We start from the raw sequence: 15449 nt of genomic DNA on the forward strand, positions 1-15449 counted from the left end.
GCAGGGATGGCATAAAGCTCATTCATTTATTCAGAATTTTATGAAGACAAAGTATAACAGCAGAAATTAGATTAAGCTTTATATTTGGGAAAGAGCCTAATTAATAGTCTTGGAGAAATTATTAATGTTATTCTGTTCTGCTGCAGATGCACCACATATCCCAAGCGATAGGAGTGTTTTGCACATCCGAAAATAAACACCCAACATCCGATGCACTAAAACATGTCACGTTATTGCTGTAAACACTTTAGTGACAGTAGGATTTCACACGCCTTTCCCACAGGCAGGTCTTACTTGGCTGCTGCCTCTGGAAGGTTTTTGCCATTAATTTCTGTGAACCCCTCGCTGGCTTCTGAGTTTAACATGTAGGTTTAAAGCGAGAAAGCAAGCGTGCTGGGCGGGACAGAGCTTCTGGGGCTTGTTTGCTCTGCTGTAATGCTGGAAATGCTGTTGGTAGTGTGGTTGAGGCTTTCCCTGCAGCCCAGGAGCAGGTACGGGTGGGTGTGCTGGGTGCGGGGTCTGAGCCTGGGGACGTGGCTGCTCTTTGTGCAGCCGATCAAACCCTCGAGGGCTCGACTGCTCTGAGACCTGGGACGTGCTGCTGGCTCGTGATCTGCAGGACATGGTCGCTTGCGCAGTGCCTTGCAAAATCCAGGCGAGGAAGCACAGATCCAGCCTACCTTGTTTTGTTTTGTTTTGTTTTTCGGTATTCCCAAGAGTGATGTTCGATGCATTTCCCCAGTCAGGGATGTGCTCAGTGTCAGCAACAGTCTGTGCTGGGGCCCCACATCTCCTCACTGGCTTCTCACAGCAGATGCAGAAACTTTTGGTGCCATCCAAAGGGCTCCCTCTGCCGATTTCCTTCCCAGATGTTCTCAACACCGGGAGAGGCCATTTCAAGATTCGAAAAATGTGGCTTGCTTTATTAACTAGAGAAGAGTAGGGTCAAGACCACGTCCTGCAGAAATGGGCAATCCTTGCTTTTCCAGGTACGTGTCTTTCAACAAGGCACATGTATTAGCCAGAGCACCTCCTCACCTCTCGCCTCTCCAGAAGGAAACGGAGCGAAGGCCTGAGGAGCCCTTTGCTGGTTTTCCCTGTTTCAGGAGGATTCCCGTGTTTGCTGGAGCACTGTCCGGAGGAGACGTCCCCGCAGAGCCCAGCTGGCTCCCAGCGCATCCCTGCGTGACGCCCGGACCTGCTCCGAGGCTGTGGCCGAGCATCACCGAGTGCGAGCATCACCGAGTGCGAGCATCACCGAGCACCCGCATCGCCGCTCCTGCCTCTGGCGCAGGCACACGCTTTGCTTTACATCACTCTCTAATTGACCCAAACATTTCAGACAACAGACTTTGATCGCTGGAAGCCAGTCCTACAATATTTACATGTCTGAGAAATATTTACTTACTGAAGGAGGTCTGGGGAATGGATGATGATGACTAGCTGGAGAAATTATGTACCCATGTACAGAGCACATGAACTGCCACCTCCTGTTTGACCTCACAAACAACTGCAGAAGTAAGTTCAGGTGATGGAGACACGTAAACTCAGCATTTCAAACCCAGCCTCGCTGTACAGCTCCTTGTGGTCTATAATGAAATAAATCTGGAGCCATTAACAGAAAAAAATGCGAGCAAAATAATTTTAAAATCTGATTTCTTCTGTCCTTCATCCGGCCAAGCTGCTTGAGGCTGTAACCCCTGAATGCCAGGTCCTTTGGAGAAGTGATGATGTCCTTCCAGACGGCAGCTTCCATTTGCAATATTCATCCGGCATCGATTTTCTCTCAATAGACACTAGATGCTGTTTCCTTAACCAAGATTAAATGCTACTGCAGAAATGGCAGCAAATACGCACTGCGTGGTTATGGGGGCTGCTGCGCCCCAACCTTGTGCTGCACACCCCCCCCAGCAGCTGTGCACACACCCCCCCAGCAGCTGTGCACACCCCCCAGCAGCTGTGCACACCCCCCAGCAGCTGTGCACACACCCCCCCACCAGCTGTGCACACCCCCCAGCAGCTGTGCACACCCCTGTATGCAGGGCTATGGGGTCACCCCTGTGCCTGGAGAACAGGAGGCTGAGGGGAGACCTTCTTGCTCTCTACAACTGCCTGAAAGGAGGTCATAACAAGGGGAGGATTCAGTCTCTCCTCCCGAGTAACAAGCGACAGGACGAGAGGAAATGGCCTCAAGTTGTACCTAGGGAGGTTTAGATTGGATAATGGGAACAATTTCTTCACAGAAAGGGTTTTCAGGCATTGGAACAGGCTGCCCAGGGAAGTGGTGGAGTCACCATCCCTGGAGGGGTTGAACAGATGCATAGATGGGGTTCTTGTGGATATGGTTTAGTGGTGACTTGGCAGTGTTGGGTTAATGGTTGAACTTGATGATGTTAAATGTCTTTTGCAACCAAAACGATTCTGTGATTCTATAGGGGCTGAGCACACACCTCCACCCACAGGCACCTGCGCACACCCCAGCTGTTGGGAGTCATTTCCACACATCCCATTGCAGAGAGATGCCAACACACAGGGCCATGGACACCCTGCATGTGAGGGTCCACGCGCACACCCCCGTGCCCAGAGATGTGTGCGGCTCCTTGCACATATAGAGATGCATGCGCACACACCCACACGCAGACATATGGAACCAGGCACACACATACACACAGAGACATACGGACCCAGACAGACACACGCACAGAGACATATGGACCCAGGCGTGCACACACAGGCAGACACGCGCACAGACCCCTGCAGGCACCCATAGCTACGCATGTATCTTTGTATGGATATATATATGTGCACAAGTAGGTGTGTATACTTACATATGGACGAACCAAGTATATACGTATCTGCGTTTATATATGTAACCCACGAAGGCGCGTACACACGCTCACCCCTACACACGCTCACCCCTACACACGCTCACCCCTACACACACGCTCACCCCTACACACGCTCACCCCTACACACACGCTCACCCCTACACACACGCTCACCCCTACACACGCTCACCCCCCGCCGCCCGCCGCGGCCCCGCAGTTCCCCGCACGGGGGCGCCCTCCGCCCGCTGCCGCCCCGCCCCTGGCCCCGCCCCCTCGGCAACGCCCCTTTGGCCCCGCCCCCTCGGCAACGCCCCTTTGGCCCCGCCCGCCCGCCCGGCGCGGCCCGGCCCGGCGCGGGCGCTCTGTGCGGCCGGGGGGCGCGCCCCGTTCCGCCCCGTTCCGCGCTCACCGGGGCCCCCGGGGCCGCTGAGGCCGCGCCGCGCCCGGGACATGCGGCCGCCCCCGCCGGCGAGGAGGCGATGAGGCTCCGCAGCGGCACGGTGCTCACGCTGCTGCTCGGCTGCCTGTGCGCCCTGCTCTCTCTCTCCTGGTACGGCGCCTTCGGCGGGCACAAAGGTAAGGGGGCTCGGGGGGGCCTGGGGCACGGCCGCAGCGCTGCCGCCCGGGGTCGAGATGGGGGAGGCTCTGGGAGCCGGGCCCGGCTGCACCCCGGGCGTCCGGTGCGATCCGGAGCTGGGGGGATCCTGCGGAGCCCGGGGCGTCCTGCCCGGTCGGGACCCGGCGGGATGCTGTGCGCCCCAGACCACCCGCAGCCTCCGTGGGACCCTGACCCGTGGAACGCCCGCTGCGGGCGTGCCCGTGCCCAGCAAGGCAGGGGGCGCCGGGGGTCCCTGCGCGTCCCCGGGGCGCGCCGTGGCCTTGGGCGCCCACGGAGGATGAGGGGGCTGTGGACTGGCGGGCGGGTTGGTGTCTTGGCCGGGGTGCGCTGGGCTTTGCTTCGGGGATGCACTTCTTTGCACCCCCAAGTTTATGGCGAAAATCTTTGTGGGCGATGGGAACCACGCAGGTTAAATCCTCGTGCGGAGGTGGTGATGCCAGCAGTCGGGGGAACTGCTGGGCTGGAGGGTCTCAGGGCAAATTAGAGGTGAGGGGAAACTGGAGCAGCCCTGCCCTCTCTGCACCCAGCACGGCTCTTGTGTCTCGATGCTGAGACCTGTAACTTAAGAGCACGTAGGACGGGTGTGAGGGCTGCTGGCTTCAGCACTCGAATATCGGGGCCGGTTTTGCACCAAGTAGGCGGCTGCAAAGCAGGGGTGCAGGGCCCCATCCTGTCAGTGCTGCAGGGGAATCCCACAGAGGTATCGCAGAGATGCTCGCTGCTGGCTTTTCCTGACAACATAATAGTTGCTTTTCCCCATCTTGTCGCTCACTAAAGCAGCACACAGGATTTATTCTGCTCTGAAGGACAATTCTGGTAGTTGCTTCTGAATTGTGTATCTGTCTCGTGTATGGGTGCGCTACCTCTCCCGCTTGTGCTGGTCACTCAGCTCTTCCAGTTCCTGCAATTTTAGAAGTCGCTAAAGGCAGGTGGTCCGGCCGTCCAGCCCTTTCTTCCCACTTGCCATGCAAGCATCTCTCCCTGCTACAGGTGAGAAGCAGCTTTTGCTGAGCGTAAGATGTGACCTGATGGCTTTGCAATCCCTCGGCACACCACGCACAGTCACCAGGTGCGACCTGCATGTGGTGCGAGGCTGGTGTCAGGGGTGGGGCAGCACCGGGGGAAGGCTTTTTGGCTCCGATGGGCAGGACGACATGAGCCTGTGTAGGTGCCCGTCCAGCCCAGCTGCCCCTTCCCTGGCAGCAGGGTGGGAGCACCTGGGACGTGTCATCTGTCAGCTGCAGGTACCTGGAAGGTGGCTGCTTGGGCTCTTTGCCTCGTTCATCAGCTGAAGGGCTTTCCAGTCATACCGCTCACGTGGTTTAAATCCCACCAGAGCTGCCTCCCACAGAGGTTGGGGTGACAGTCGTTTGTAGCGCAGGGGTATCACTGGTGGGTCAGTTCTCTTCTGCTGGTGGGATTTTTAACTGGACAAAATATTTGCACAACCAAGTGTTGCTGTATGCGCTTTCAGCCAGAAATGCCAGGCTGTGGTAAGTCATGCAGGGGCAGAGGGGCGCTCGGAGAGCTGCTTTCTTGTGGTTACTGCTGGGCAGTTGCTTTGCTCGCAGCTCCCTCCCGTAAAATGAAGTAAAACCAGCATGTAGTGCTGCACGGGCTCTGAGCCGTCAGGCACTCCTGAGTGGCAAACCCCACTAGGTAGTTTGTGCCATCTGGACTCTGTCGTCCTTTGACTCATTTTTAATTTTTAACTAGTAGCTTTTCCACATTGCTCCTTCAAGTGCCAGAACAATAACCTTGGGTACCACTGTCCCTGTCCTTCTTGGTAGGACCCTCCCTGAGGTACGCGTTTTTCTCTGGCAGCAACAGATTGTCACTTGCAAACAACGATCACTACACTAGGTCACAAATAACTCGGGCTGTGTCAGCACAGCAGGTTTCCGGCTATTATGGTCATTTATGTATCGGGCTGTTATTCAGTGCAGAGCTGGAGAAGACCTTGAGAGGTCATTCAGTCCATCTCCTGCCCCTACGCAGGATCAGTGATAACCAACCCCTTCCTGACAGATGTTTGTTGTATTCATTCTTAAAAACCTCCGATGACAGAGATGCCTGAGCTCCCTGGGCAATCTATTTGACATTTAACAGCCCTGCTGTTAGATTTTTCTTACGATCTGAATAAAAATGTCTTTTCCTTCTGCTTGATTTCATGATTGCTCTTCTTTTTCCATTTATTTGGCACAGGCAGAAAAGTTACGTCCTTGCTTCTTTGCAGGAGCCTGTTAGATATTTGGAAGTTACTACCGTATCTCCCCTTAGTCCCTGCCAATATAGATTGAACCATGCTGGTTCCTTTGATCATTCTTTTTAGGTCAGGTATTCTTGGTCTGCAGTTGTTACTCTCTTCTGGACCATCATCCTTCATGGAGTGATGCTTAACCTGTGATACAGAACTGAAGCTGCTGCCTTATTTTTGCTCTGGAGAGTAAGGGATTACTTCAGGTCTTTTACATATGATGATCCTGTTTATACATGCCAGTGTGTTTGCTTTTTATTTTTGCCACAGATGACTTGTGGGTTTTGTTGTTGTTGTTGGGATTTTTGTTTGTTTGGGGGGTTTTGTGTTTGTTTGTTTGGTTTGGTTTGGGGTTTTTTTTGTTTCGTTGTTGTTGCTTTTCCCCATTGACCCTTCAGCCACTCCAGAGCTTTTCCTGCTTTCCATTCCTCATCTTGTATTTGTCTGGTTAATTATTCTTACCAAATTGCATTACCTCACGCTTGCCTTGTTGAACTGTGTCTTTTTTTTTTTTTTTTTCTGGACTGCTTCATCTAAAGTGTCAGGCTTGTTTTGAATTCTGATCTTGTCCTTCCACAGGCTTGCAGTCCCTCTCAGCTTGGTGTAGCCTTCAAAGGCAATCAGTGTGTTTTCTCTGCCGTCATCCGAGCTGTGGATGAAAACACTGAGTGGTGTCAGACCTGGGACAGGTTCTCTTGGAACCCACTTCGGTGAGGTCCCCCCAGTCTGTGCTCAAAGAGCGATGGCCGGGTCGGGGGTGGTCCTCCCAGCAGTGCTGCACCCACCCGAAGGTGGCTCAGTCCAGCCCCTGCATCCCTACCTGCGTTATGGGGATGTCCTGTGAGACACTGTCAGAGATCTCTCTGAAATCTTTGTTTCTGCTCCCCTTCCTCCAAGTCCTGGTACCCTGTCGAAGAAAGAAATCTGATAGGTTTGTTGTGATTTGTTCTTGATAAACAGAGGTTAGCTCTTGCTCTAGTCCTCTTTGTCTTCTAAGTACTTCAACTGAAATTAAGCTGATTATTCTCTAATTTCCTGGATCCTCTTTATCCCCATCCCCTTATTTTTCAGAGATAGGCTTTGTGTTTGCCAGTCCTCTGTAACATCAGCCATCCCGTGTGAGCAGCTGGAGACAATTCCCAGTGATCCCAAGCTCCTCATATCGTTGCATTCTGGGGAAGGGTGGCAAGGTGTCTGCATAGCATCTGATGGAGAATAAAATGATATTAAAACACCTGTAAAGCATAGCAGAGCCTGTTTGTCTTCCTGCTCTGTGTTGGGAGGACAAAACAATTAGTTGAATGAAAATAAACCAGGTCAAATCAGCTCTAGAGCTGCTTTTCTGTGACCAGTGCAGGGTTTGTTTACCCACTAATGGTGTTTTGCTGTGCTGTGGTTATTAGTAAAGTTTTGACCTCGTGGTCTGCGAAACCAGATGCTGCCTCTTTCCAATTATAAATGAGGTTTGAAATAATCTGCTGGAGCAGGAGGAGAGAAGGGCAGCCTCAAATAGCACAACCAGTCACCCGGGTGGCCGATGTCCAGCATCGTGGGGTGATTTGGAGGGGGACCACGTGCTATGCATCGTGGTGTTGGGTGCCTTGGCCAACGTTCAATATTCTCTCTTTGCTGATTTTAGGTTTAAGTATGGTTTAACTCTCAAAAAACAACAGCTGCCTTGGAAGAAGCTCTTCTGTAACCTGCTGTCATAAGGTGGACCTGTAGGGTTTAACTGTGGCGGGCGACCTGCAGATCAAGCCTTTGGGAAGGCATGGGCAGGCTTGGCCAGGAGCGTGTCCAGTGTGGGGATTACAGGCGGTGTTTTACAGAGGGCTCAGTAAAAACAAGCAGCTTTCATTACTTTAGATAAGCCACAGGTGCAGGTGGGATGAAGACAAACAATTTAACCTACCTTCAATTGAATGGTTGTGGTTTTTTTCCTTTCCAATGATGAAAACTGTTCAGTTCTTATCCATAATGTTTGTTCTTATCTTGACTGACTGACCAGCAATGTACTGTCTTTCCAACCCTTCTCTTTGCCCCTTGCAGCCTACTCCGGAGCCAAAAATGCTGCAGGATATTTGGTTTTTAAGTGTTTGGGTTTTTTATTAAATAGGAAATTCTAGACCTGTGTGAACCTTTTAGGAGGCTCCCAATGTGCTACCCCTTGTAAGAGCTGCGTTTTGATCTTGGGATTGGGTACAGCTGTGTAGCTCGGGCTGGGCTCTGTACCCACGCTGCCTGTGTGGGTTTCTCCCGGCAGGTTTTTTCCCCCCTCAAATTTTAGTGATTTATAGTTACCCAATGCCAGACAGCTCCAGATTTCCATTGTAAACCGCAGCTACAGGCACCTCCATACCTATAGATTTGCCTGCAAAGTGTGGTTGCTCTTTGTATAGTGGCTTCACACCCCTAACGTCATTTTGACCGTGCGGTATTTTGGCTGCTCGTCCTGTGGGAACTGTTCTTCCCATGGGTGCTGTGAAAGCACTTCAGACTCAATGTGCACAGCTCCTGGAAGGACTCGCTGTCCATCCCAGGCAGGTATCTCGGTGCAGGTTTGAGCGCAGGGTGTCTCCCTGGACTTGTGAAGGTGGTGGGGAGCGCGATCACAGAATCACAGAATGTTAGGGATTGGAAGGGACCTCAAAAGATCATCTAGTCCAATCCCCCTGCCAGGGCAGGAACACCCAGATGAGGTTACACAGGAAGGCGTCCAGGCGGGTTTTGAATGTCTGCAGAGGAGGAGACTCCACAACCTCCCTGGGCAGCCTGTTCCAGTGTTCCGTCACCCTCACTGAGAAGAAGTTTCTTCTCAAATTTACGTGGAACCTCTTGTGTTCCAGCTTGAACCCATTACCCCTTGTCTTACTGTTGGTTGTCACCGAGAAGAGCCTGGCTCCATCCTCGTGACACCCACCCTTTATATATTTATAAACATTGATGAGGTCACCCCTCAGTCTCCTCTTCTCCAAGCTAGAGACCCAGCTCCCTCAGCCTTCCCTCACACGGGAGATGCTCCACTCCCTTCAGCATCTTTGTGGCCCTGCGCTGGACTCTCTCCAGCAGTTCCCTGTCCTTCTGGAACTGAGGGGCCCAGAACTGGACACAATATTCCAGATGAGGTCTCACCAGGGCAGAGTAGAGGGGAAGGAGAACCTCTCTGGACCTGCTAACCACCCCCCTTCTAATCCACCCCAGGATGCCATTGGCCTTCTTGGCCACAAGGGCACAGTGCTGGCTCATGGTCATCCTGCTGTCCCCAGGACCCCCAGGTCCCTTTCCCCTACACTGCTCTCTAATAGGTCATTCCCCAACCTATACTGGAACCTGGGGTTGTTCCTGCCCAGATGCAAGACTCTACATTTTCCCTTGTTATATTTCATTAAATTTTTCCCTGCCCAACTCTCTAGCCTGTCCAGGTCTTGCTGGATGGCAGCACAGCCTCTGGCGTGTCAGCCACTCCTCCCAGCTTGGTGTCATCAGCAAACTTGCTGACAGTACACTCAATTCCCTCATCCAAGTCATTGATGAATATATCGAATAGTACTGGTCCCAGAACTGACCCTTGAGGCACTCCACTAGATACAGGCCTCCAGCCGGACTCTGCCCCATTGACCACGACTGCGATGCCGGGGTGTTGGTGATTGTGGGGCTCTGGCTGCAGCAGGGACGTTGCTCTGGTGCCCGTTGCAGCCAGGCAGCCTCAGGCAGCATCTCCATAGAGAAATATTGCTCGGTCGGTGCCGTGCGCGGCAGGATGCTCCGCTCGCTTGGGGTGTCCTTTGTGGGAAGCAGACTTTGTCCCGGAGGGAAGTTCCTCTGAGCATGTTTACAAAGTCTCCTTATGTAACGCATAAAAGCCGTGAACGCTAATCCGCTCTAGCAGCAGCAGAGTCAAAGCTTCTGATATTGCTAAATACAACCTGTGTCTTGCGGCACCCGGGGGTTCCCGCTGCTTTTTCACGTCTGTTACCTGCTCCAGCTTGACTTGAGGGTTTTGCAGTTTCCTGGAGGCCTTGGGCACAGGCTGCAGCTAGATGGGTGAGAGTGAAAGCCATGGTCTGAGCTGGGCTCATTTCACTGCAACCCTTGGAAATATTTACTAGGAGGAGAGATGTTGGTAATAGACGCAGCATGTGCTTCTGATGGCTGAGGATGTGCAGGCAGGGACCTGGCTGAGGAACCGTAGAGTTCGGAAGTCTATCATTAAAATGCATGGCAAATAAAAAGATGTGCAGGAGCATTTCTGAGAGCTTTTACTTGGCCTATGTGACACTCAGCAGACATTGTGTGTAATTAGTGGCTGGAATGCAGCAGCATTTGTAAAATTATCCTGCATGTGATTGGACCCAATTTCATCCCAAGAGCGAGGGACACTATACAATCTATTGATATGCATTTAGCAAAATACATCATTCATTCTCTGGAGTCACCTGTATTTCTGTTTTTATTTCTTTGCTGGTTTTGTCAGGTCTTTAAGCTGGACTCTTGACTTGTACTGCATGTGCACTTGTCCGTGTCCCCTTGCTGCTCCAGCGATCAGAGCTGCAGTTGTGTGCTGGAGCTGAAGTTACTGCAAGTGGAAAAGGGCTTTCTCCTAACCGGGACAGTGCTCCCCCACGCAGGAGACTTGGATTTGGGTCCTTGCTATGCCGTACCCCTCCCAGTCTTGGGAAAGTCAATCAGCTGGTTTCACACCTCTGTTCCCATCTACTCTCTGGGGACAGTGACATCTCTTGTCACAGGGGTTTGGAGGACGCGGCTGCGGTTCTGTGACAGCAGGGACTGAGTCAGTGCGTAGGAGAGGAACGCACAGAGCAGGTCGACACACGCACACATCGAGTACTTCTCTTGGTTCACTTCTGTTACAGAACAAAACCCTGTCTAATTTGTGATTCCCTTTGATTCATCTTAAACAAATAATTGATTTGCGCTTATATCCTGAATGTTCATTGATTATTCACTTAGTGTTTAATGTAAAACACATCTATAGCTGGCTGGTTTAAGTGAAGCTGCCAGTCATCTCCAGAAAGCTTTGAAGCTGCTAAGTGATGGAGAAGTTGCTTTGATGATAGATTGGGCAAGGCTGCTAGCAGGCTCCTGCAGGTAGGCTCAGCTTATCTGCGGTTCTGTCTGTTCACAAAACCCAAACCAGTTCCCAAAATACCAGTTTCTCAGTTCATGGTGTAAAGAACCATGAACAAATGTCCATCCTGGGGCATCTGGCTCGGCACAGGGATCCACATCACCCGGCGCTTTGCAGGAGACCTTTGCAGAGGTGGGGCCGAGCCACCTGCCTGAAAGCGTTTGGAGATGAAGCTTTGTTTCACATGAAGATTTTTCCATATCGTTATCATGCCAGTTGTAATTTTGATGTTTTATTTTCCATGAGACAAAGCCCAAGAGGTCGGTGGAGCTCGGTGGAGCTCAGTGGAACTCGGTGGTTGGAGAGGGCTGCTGTGGCAGCAGAAGTCACTGGTCAAATTAAAGGATTATGGAAACTATTAAAATAAGGAAAGGGCTTTGCGGGGGCTGGCAGGTGAATGTTGATAGGAGGAGAAGCTTTTTGAGGAGTGCCAATCAAGCAAGGGAAATGCATTTTTTTTCTGCCTTTTTTATGTGACTTGAAGCGTAGCGGGCTTTTTATTCAGCGATGCCCTTCTTGGGTTTGTTTTTAAGCTTATATCAAGCTTTTCTTGCAAAGCAAGAAAATCTGGGAAGGGCAGATTTCTGTTTTAAATCATCTCTTTCTGCGTTAATTGTGGCACTGGCTGCTTCTGCTGGTTTTGTCCCAAAGTCAAGTCACATGCGAGTCTCCAGGACCCGTGCATTAGTGTGGATGCATCTCTGAAGCACAGAGACAGCTCCATAACTCCATCTTCCCTCCTGCCTGCCCCTGCCTTGGCGTGACTCCCCTGATACTTAAATATTCCTGCCCTCTTGTGCTATGCACAGGAGAAATACTTACCTAAAGGTTAATCTGTATTTCGAAGTGACTAGACACATTTGTGCAAGATACTTTCATTTCTGCTGATATTAAAGTGGACAGCAGGAGCATTAAAATGTAAATCATTAGGCTTTAAAGAAGCTTCTGTGCAAAAATTAATCTCCACCTGTCTTTTATTTTCATTATGAGTGTTGTTGTGTTGCAATGTCCATTTACTTGTAACTGTGATTTTTACACTGATGGTTTAGGACTTGTTGGTAGTGGGATGGATGCTGAACTGGGGCAAGAGCACGAGTTGCCTTGTGTCAGTGCTGCTGCCTGGTCCACACCTATTCCTCCATGAGTTTTAGACCATCCTGATCACATTTTCAAGACTGCCTTAGAGCACAGAGGTTTTTCTTCTCTCCCTGTAATGGTGAAAGCTTTCTGGAAATAAGGTTTAACCTGGAGACCTGTTTTTGTCACTTGCTACTTGTACATACATTGCAATAAATCCTCTATGTATTGCCGCTGCTCAAAGGAATTTCATGGCTTAGATAGGAGGCCTGTGGTACCAAAAAAAAGTTGTGTAGCCTTCAAAAGCCCTTGTAAATAATCAAACAAACACTTCCAATACTGAGATATAAGCTACTTAAGATATGTGTAATGGCACTGCATGTTTGTATAGCCTGTTTTAGTGAAAGGATAGTAGCAACACTAACCTTGCCAGTGCCAAGAGCTTCATACAGAAGAAGCTGGAGAAGTTTCTGAGCAAGGACTAAATTGCTGTATTCCGCCCCAAATACGGGCGCTCTGGGGAGCAGAGCTGCTGTGCGGTGTCCCCACAGCATGTCCTCATGCTGGATGTGGACAGCAAGAGCAATATTTGACCATATGGGTTTCCTGGTGGACGGATGGACCTGGATGATGTTGGACTTTCAGACTCAGCCATTGCCACAGACAAGTACCTGTCAAATAAATTATTCAATTAAAGCTGGTGAAAACAGTGTAGTGGTCTCCCCTCCCTCCTCTCTGTGCCCAGACTGTGATCTTTTGCTTTTATTTGATCTTGCCTTTTGTGTTTAAACTATTCCATTTTCGTGCCATCTCTCATTGTGCTCTCTCCAGAGCTGACTTTGATATCTTTTCTCTTTGTCTTCTATTTCCCTCATTTTCCTCTCTTCCTTCTTCCTTTGATGATGCAGAAAATGACCAGGATGGACATCTTCTCACATGTCTCTTGTCCAGTTCACGTTATCCACTATCTGAGGAACTTTACCAGATGCTCACCTAATCATGTGGCTTCAGTAACTCCAAGCAATGGTTTTGGGTAGGAGCTGGTAAAGGTTGGGCTGCCTGGGGAGGAGACAGTGCTGGTCCTTGCGCTGGGTGCCAGGGGTTGCTCCGAGTCCCTCGGGGTCCCAGGAGCGATGGCAGGAAGGGGCACAGCCCCCCAGGACAAACCGTCCCGGTTCCAGGCTGGGGACGTGCCGTGGGGACACTCGCACAGGGCAGCGAGAGCTCATCCCGCACCTCACGGATGGAGCTGAAACCAAATGCAAGGCAAAGCAAGAATCGCGTTTAGAAGCAGATTAATTTGCTGACTTTGAGGAGCAAGAGGTATTTAGAAAAAAAATTGGAAATGCAAATTCTAGCTGAGCCCAAACTTCGTCATTTGGTGGCTGGAATTCTGTGTCATGCCAGTGAAGCTGCGTGAAACGCTGTTTTCCCAGAGCTAAAGAGCTGACCTGGGTGGGGGAGGTAAGGACCCAGAGTGGTGGATGAACATAATCAGGACATGGATTGTGGGTTGGCTCCATATAGATCAGTTTGTGTTTCGTTAATGTCTGGTTCCACCCTGTCTGTCTCTTTTATTAGATTAATTTATTACTTTCCGAAAGTGCTTCTCGACTGAGCTCAAATATCTATTTACTGGAAGTATTTGGTTACCATGAAAAAGTGTATTTGGCTTGTGTTTGGCAAATATTAACTACTTTCTTCTGTTTCTCTTGCAATTTAATTGTCTATTTATCTTGGGTATTGATTGCTGAAGGCCTTAGTAATTATTTGCTGATTTTGGAAATAATTATTTTAAAGGCTCAGATTACTTTTGTAATATTAATCATTACCTTGGTGTGCTTTCCTCAAAGGATGGAATCTTTCTGACGGCTCCAGTTGCAATATGGACATTTACTGTCTGAAGCTATGCTGCTGTCTTAAAATAACAAAATCATTACTGGTGTTTTGTTCCTGAAACTAAGCAGATATTTTGCAGAGACGCAAATCTGGCTGTCGCAATTAGCTCACAAATTTGTCTGTTGGCAGGAGGAGTGGCCAGATTCTGGAGTCAAACAAAAAGATAATTTTATTTACTTTCTGGTGTTTCACTCTTCCCAAATTACAATAATTTCATGCCATGTTGGTCTCAACTCTGGTGCAGGGTTGGCGGGGAAATGGGCTGCCCCTCTGTGGTGGTGTCAGGGCAGCAATGCAGCTTTGCTTTGTAGGAGAGAAGCAACGCTCTGAAAGGGTGTTACACTTGGAAGTAAATGTGCTGCCATACAGTGGCACATCTTGCTTTGGGGGAAGGTGAGAAATTGGAAAGTCTCTGCTGGGAGCTGAATAATTGGCACCTGCTATTATTGTGTCCCTCCTTCGCCTTTTAATAACTTGTTTATAAAGATAACTCTCCTACAGATCTCATTACACAGCTGTAAAGTATGCTTTTTAAAAAAATACATGCATTCCTATTCATGTCGGGTCTGAACACCTACCTCCTTATGTTTCTGTAAAGAGGAGGGATAGTTTTTGTGTTGTCCAGGCATCTTTACTCGCTGCTGGACAGACTCGCGGATGCCCATGGGGAGATGAGCCATGTCCCCGCCGCACCTGCAAGATGTAATTCTTCCTTTAATACAAAACCTGGCAGGCGGTTAGAGTGGCTGGGAGGGGAGTTTTGTCTTGTTGTTTTAGGCCTTGAAGCAAGGGATTGTGTTGGCTGTTCAAGTGATGTTGGCTTTATCTCCATCGGAGCTTGCGTAGCGGCGTATGTTACTGGAGATCACGGAATGCGACATTTAGCATACGCCCCGGGATCTCTAGTGCAGTGAATCCCACTTCTTTCTCTTGCATCAAGTGATTCGTTTGATTGGTTTTAACAGTTTCATCCTTGTTGTTTTATTAGTGGATTGTGGCACGAAAGGGAGCTGGGAGCATTTTTGGATCTTGTCCTGGGTAATTTGATGACTAAGTCCCGTTGAGCTTCATCCTCGTGCAGGTGCAGTGCTGCATCTCCCACAGGGGATGCGGTGGGAAGAGCATCTCCTCCTCCTCCTGAATGCACACGTGGAGAAGGAAGAGGAGGAGAAGGCAAAATCGTGTCTGTGACAATTGTTTTCTGATTCTTTTCATCACCTTGCAGAATGAAAATAATAAAAGGAGCTTCAGAAAAGAGGGCATTGCAACAAGCCCCGGCAGGGATGTAATCTCTTTTCTTCATACCAAGGTATAAAGATAATTCCAATCGGGATTGAAACAGCGGATGGCAAATAATTCTTGAACAATCCGCTTATGGTGTTCCAGGATGCGAATGAAAACCACTAATGGGATAAAGAAGGATCTAGATAATTATCTTGACTGCATTAAATCCTGTACTTTCAGGAGAGTACTCTTGTGTGGACACTCGTGTATGAAATGCTAAAGCTGACTAGACATTTTCAGAAGTTAGCCACTTGATGATCGTCTATCTTTTATCTACCTGGTTGGTCCTAAAAAATCTGATTTCTGGTCTATACTGTCCTGTTTCTTTTTTTTTTC

At 49.8% G+C, this 15449-nt stretch overlaps 1 protein-coding gene across 1 annotated transcript in view; it reads left to right on the forward strand.

Annotated features, from left to right (window-relative positions):
- Positions 1–3280: 3280 nt before the first annotated feature.
- Positions 3281–15449, forward strand: part of MGAT4B (alpha-1,3-mannosyl-glycoprotein 4-beta-N-acetylglucosaminyltransferase B) — a 52788-nt gene continuing 40619 nt past the window's right edge. The window contains exon 1 of the mRNA XM_065643772.1: positions 3281–3404. Within this exon, the coding sequence (XP_065499844.1) occupies positions 3308–3404 (97 nt within the window). The 5' untranslated portion in view covers positions 3281–3307. The remainder of the gene's footprint in view (positions 3405–15449) is intronic.

The sequence above is a fragment of the Caloenas nicobarica genome, chromosome 13 (genome assembly GCF_036013445.1).
Source record: "Caloenas nicobarica isolate bCalNic1 chromosome 13, bCalNic1.hap1, whole genome shotgun sequence".
Classification (NCBI taxonomy): domain Eukaryota; kingdom Metazoa; phylum Chordata; class Aves; order Columbiformes; family Columbidae; genus Caloenas; species Caloenas nicobarica.